The sequence below is a fragment of the Etheostoma spectabile genome, chromosome 9, assembly GCF_008692095.1.
Source record: "Etheostoma spectabile isolate EspeVRDwgs_2016 chromosome 9, UIUC_Espe_1.0, whole genome shotgun sequence".
Lineage (NCBI taxonomy): Eukaryota > Metazoa > Chordata > Actinopteri > Perciformes > Percidae > Etheostoma > Etheostoma spectabile.
Genome location: NC_045741.1, coordinates 11439834 through 11444425, shown reverse-complemented (window position 1 = coordinate 11444425; position 4592 = coordinate 11439834). Strand labels below are relative to the sequence as shown.

Below are 4592 nucleotides of genomic sequence, written 5' to 3'. Positions count from 1 at the left end.
CCCCCCCCCCCCCCCCCCTCCCTTTTATCACTGATCTAGTAAACGTTTTAACTCTACCTGTTTTGCCTGTGATTCAAGCTTTAGAGTCCTAACCTTTCTTCCAAGTGTGTCTTGAGTTTTGGTGCTGCTGCAACATTATTAATGCCATAATCTGCCTTTAACAAAGCAGATGTGCCAGGGCATTCCTTGAAATAATGCTTCCCATCAAATATAAAGTTACTAGCCCGTGTCACTTGTAAGCCTTCTTAACAGTAAGCTGGGGAATGCGGTGCTTCTACTACTGTAAATTCTGCACCGGGGATTTGTCTGCTCGCTGACTGAACTCTACTTGACCCCGACACACTTCTCAGGCTTTGTGCTGCATAAATTCTCTCTAAGCACCGCTGTCAATCAACATCGCAGTGAGTGTAGTAAAACATCACAGGTCTCTTTCATGATTAATTCATGATGAACACAGCACCTGTGGTGGCTCCACTGACAATTTCACCGTTCCATGTTCTTTGAAATTATGTGTTTGTGTGTGTGTGTGTGTGTGTGTGTGTGTGTGTGTGTGTGTGTGTGTGTGTGTGTGTGTGTGTGTCTGCATGCATGTGTGTGGTTCAGCTGTGTGAGTTTAGGGTGTGAGGTTCATGCATAGTTAATGCCCCAGCAGACCCTCGTTAGCTATAGTGGTAACACACACTTTCCCCATCATTATACACTGTCTGTGTCTCTATGTCATTACTGCTGCATAGACTGCTTCTATTGCTAAGGAGCAACCATGGGAGGATGAGGGGTGAGGCAGCAAGGGAGGAGGTGAGGAGAGACAGTAGGGGGAAGGTAAGCGATGGGGTAAAGTGTGAAATAAGGGGGAAGAGATGGTTAAGGTGATGCAGATGCAAGACAAGGAAATGTTTCCCTGCTGACCAAAACAGTGAAATGATTTAGTTTTATTAGTCTAAAATGTGTTTCTGTAGGAAGGGCATCATTAATGGGACAGCTAACCAGTTAAAGAAGACGTTTACATACAGTCAAGTTAATGAGATTTCAAGCATGTTAAACGTTGCTGAAGTGGAGCTGTGTGTCTGAAAAATGTGTTCTTACCGGGGAAAATGTGACAAATCAACTCTAAATATATGTCCCAAACGAAGGTTATTAAGAATATTTTACAGGTGATGAACACAACTCATGCAAGTCAGAAATATTTTGGAAGATTTTCTGCAGCGACAAAATTTGCTTAGGAAGATTAATGTCCCCACTGTGTCAAAGCCATTAGATGTATACTGTAGATTCAGAAAGCAAGAATTGGGATTTAGAGCCTCAATGCTTTGTGGGTTTTAGTGCCAAAACTAACTATAGTCTGAGCATCCCATTACTTCTCGGAATAGAAATCTAAAAATAAGGTTGTCAACAATCCGATCATATGGATTTAATTTGTTGCATGTGTTTCCTTTTGGTTTTAAACAGTAAACCGTACTTGTTTTAAAGAAAGGATAAGAGAGTAGTTGTATGATAGATTCAAACACAAGTAAAGCACAGTTTGAACTGTGCACTTCTTTAAAAAAAAACTGTCAATCATTTTAGCCTAAAAAACAGGAATAAATGTAACGTCAAACCATTTAATAACATCACTGTGATGCCAGCACAGAGAAAAAATAAGGTATTAAATGCTGCAGTGGAATGATCATACCGTGCAGGTAATTGGAATAAAGTTGTCAAGAAATTAAGTATTCCCTAAAGAGAAGATCAGCTGAAAAACAAAATTCCTGATGCCTTTTGGTCTGATGTTCCAGAGAACAACCATCTCTGTGACACTTAAATTGATGTCCTCATTTTCCATGTGTTTTCCAAGACATGCAGACACCATGCTGTGAGAGACGGCAAAGGAAACAAACAAGCACAGCCCCCAACCCACACACACGCTCCAGAAAGGCAGTGAGCAACAAAAAGAATGGGTAAAATGTATACAATCTTATACAGTCACAGACATCAATGAGAACACAAGAGTCACTGTAACACACACACACACACACAGACACACACACACACACACACACCAACACACACACAGAGTGGCTTACATCTTGGTTGCTCATGTCCCAGTAAGGCCTCTCTCCGTATGACATCACCTCCCAGGTGACGATCCCATAACTCCAGACATCTGAAGCTGATGTAAACTTTCTGTAGGCAATCGCCTCCGGAGCCGTCCACCGAACTGGGATTTTACCGCCCTGAGAATAAAGGAAAATAATAGGGAAGAAGAGAGGGGGAAGATAAATGATGGAAAGAAAGAAAGGAAAAATATGTATGCATAGTTCTACTCATAACGTGCACAGTTACACATTCATCACACAGTACTACGCAAAGGGCCATAGGCAGCACATATCTGCAACAGTACGTCATAAACACAAAGATGAGAACTGACTACTGTAGTGGTCATCACAATCCTTACCATAACCTGCATATGCATACTGTATGTCATCACGTACTGTACTCAACGGCAAAAAAATCTTCTAATTAAGGCAATGTGAAAACATTTGTAGATTTTGGATACCAGGGAAAAAAGGAAACATTACTACATGTTTGCTTGGATTGGTTTTTATTAATTCCTTTGTCCTTGTGTATTTTATCTCTGTTCTCATCATTGTTGTATCTGTACAGTCACAACTGTTTTCTTTTGCACCAATAATTGCAGCATTAGTATCCTCATGAGTGTAGGGTTATTGCATGGTGTGAGTCCTCACCAGTGAGCTGGTGTAGGTGGGGTCAGAGGTGTCCTCCTCCAGATAACGTGATAATCCAAAATCAGAAACCTTACACACCAAGTTACTGTTAACCAGGATGTTCCGAGCCGCCAGGTCCCGGTGAACATAACTCATTTCCGCCAGGTATCTGTAACATCAACAGGATTTATTGTGTGGATATACCGGGCTACTATAAAAAGCTAATGGGATTTAGTGTGTGTGTGTGTGTGTGTATGTGTGTGTGTGTGTGTGTATGCGTGTGTTTTATCACTGCCAGCTAGCCTTTGATATAGGGATGGGATTTAATGTCTGAGTACTTGTACATGTTTGTGTGTTAACACAACCATATACTGTACCTGCACTAAAACACAGATATGATCGTGTGTGTGTTTGTGTGTTTGTGCGTGTGTGTGTGTGTGTGTGTGTGTTTGTGTTTACTGCTGATGTCTGATTAAGTATATTGGATATAACCACATGAAATCTCAAAGTCTCTTAGTAATTTTACATAAAAACATAATTTGTACAACAATTGAAAAATCATCTGAAAACGTTTTGTTCTTCATCTTTATAATAACAATGGATTTCTGTAGCAGGTGTGTGTGTGTGTGTGTGTGTGTGTGTGTGTGTGTGTGTGTGTGTGTGTGTGTGTGTGTACCTCATTCCGGATGCGATGCCCCTCAGCATACCAACCAGCTGGATCACTGGAAACTGCCCATCATTTTGCTGCAAAACAATAACAATTTTCCGTTTTCTGACTCACAGACAATACTTCAAAGTTAGTTTCTGTACTTCTTATTGTCAGTATTTATTATCTCTTATCTAATTAGTGCCTTATTTTATTCTTTGTAAATATGTGTGAAGTCCTTAAAAGAATGCACCATTTAATGCTGACCCAGTTGCAATTTTGTTGTGATTGCATAATGCAAATAATAAATAATCTGCTTGTATTAAACAGGGTCCAAAAACCCTCCTCCACAAATTGCCAATGTCAGAATTGGAAAGCGTTGTCCGACAATTTTGTAACTTTCTTATATTGACATTCAATCTTTGTTACATTATTGTGAGCATTGCTTCATGTTGTATGTGTATGTTTGTCCTTTACAGTATGAACTGCTAGTTAATCAATTAGTTTTACTTTATCTAGAGTTCAGGTTGACCAATGGTACTCACAAGTAGCCGTAAAAAGGTAAGCATGAATTCATTATTATAATTACTAATTATTATTAACTATTAACAGTTCAGATAAACAAAGATGTTTTGCAAGATGGACTGATTAAATAGGGACTTAAATAATATTCATCAACTGGCTTTTGCTGTCCCAAAGGTGTATAGCATGTGATGAGATGCAAAAGTGGTTCATTCTATAGTTTCAACAATTTAACTCTTAAGAGAAGATGTTAAAAAATAGAACAAGAGGTTTGGCAAATATATTCTTAATGTGCACAAGCAAACATACCATTCCTTTGCTGAGTATCAAAAAGCAACAGAAAAAGCCTCATTTTGAGGAGCTGGAGGCTTGTTGATGTTGTTATGAGACATGTTGACAAAACCCAAAGCCTTTTTTTTGCTATTTACTCCTTTCACCTTTGGGCCAGACATTCTCTCTCTCTTATAAACATCACTGACATCCCTGCTGACATGGTTGCAGTCGAAGGTGTGTGTGTGTGTGTCTTTTTAATTCACTTTGTGCATCAAACCACGCCTTTGATGCTCCTCTAGCCTAATCCTCTGCAGGCAAAACCTTTTTCTAGGTACACACACACACACACACAATTGATCCTCTGGGTCTTGTGTCTGCAAGATGGTCACGCTAGGACTGCAACACCAGTGAGATCGATCCTTGTGTGTGTGTGTGTGTGTGTGTGTGTG

The 4592-nt window shown here is 39.8% G+C and overlaps 1 protein-coding gene across 1 annotated transcript in view; it reads right to left on the bottom strand.

Annotated features, from left to right (window-relative positions):
* LOC116695270 (ephrin type-B receptor 1) overlaps positions 1-4592 on the bottom strand; it is a 96038-nt gene that overhangs the window by 14444 nt on the left and 77002 nt on the right. The window contains exons 15-17 of the mRNA XM_032525401.1: positions 3379-3446; positions 2724-2871; positions 2061-2210 (exon numbers count right to left, since the gene is read on the bottom strand). Of these exons, the coding sequence (XP_032381292.1) occupies positions 2061-2210; positions 2724-2871; positions 3379-3446 (366 nt within the window). The remainder of the gene's footprint in view (positions 1-2060; positions 2211-2723; positions 2872-3378; positions 3447-4592) is intronic.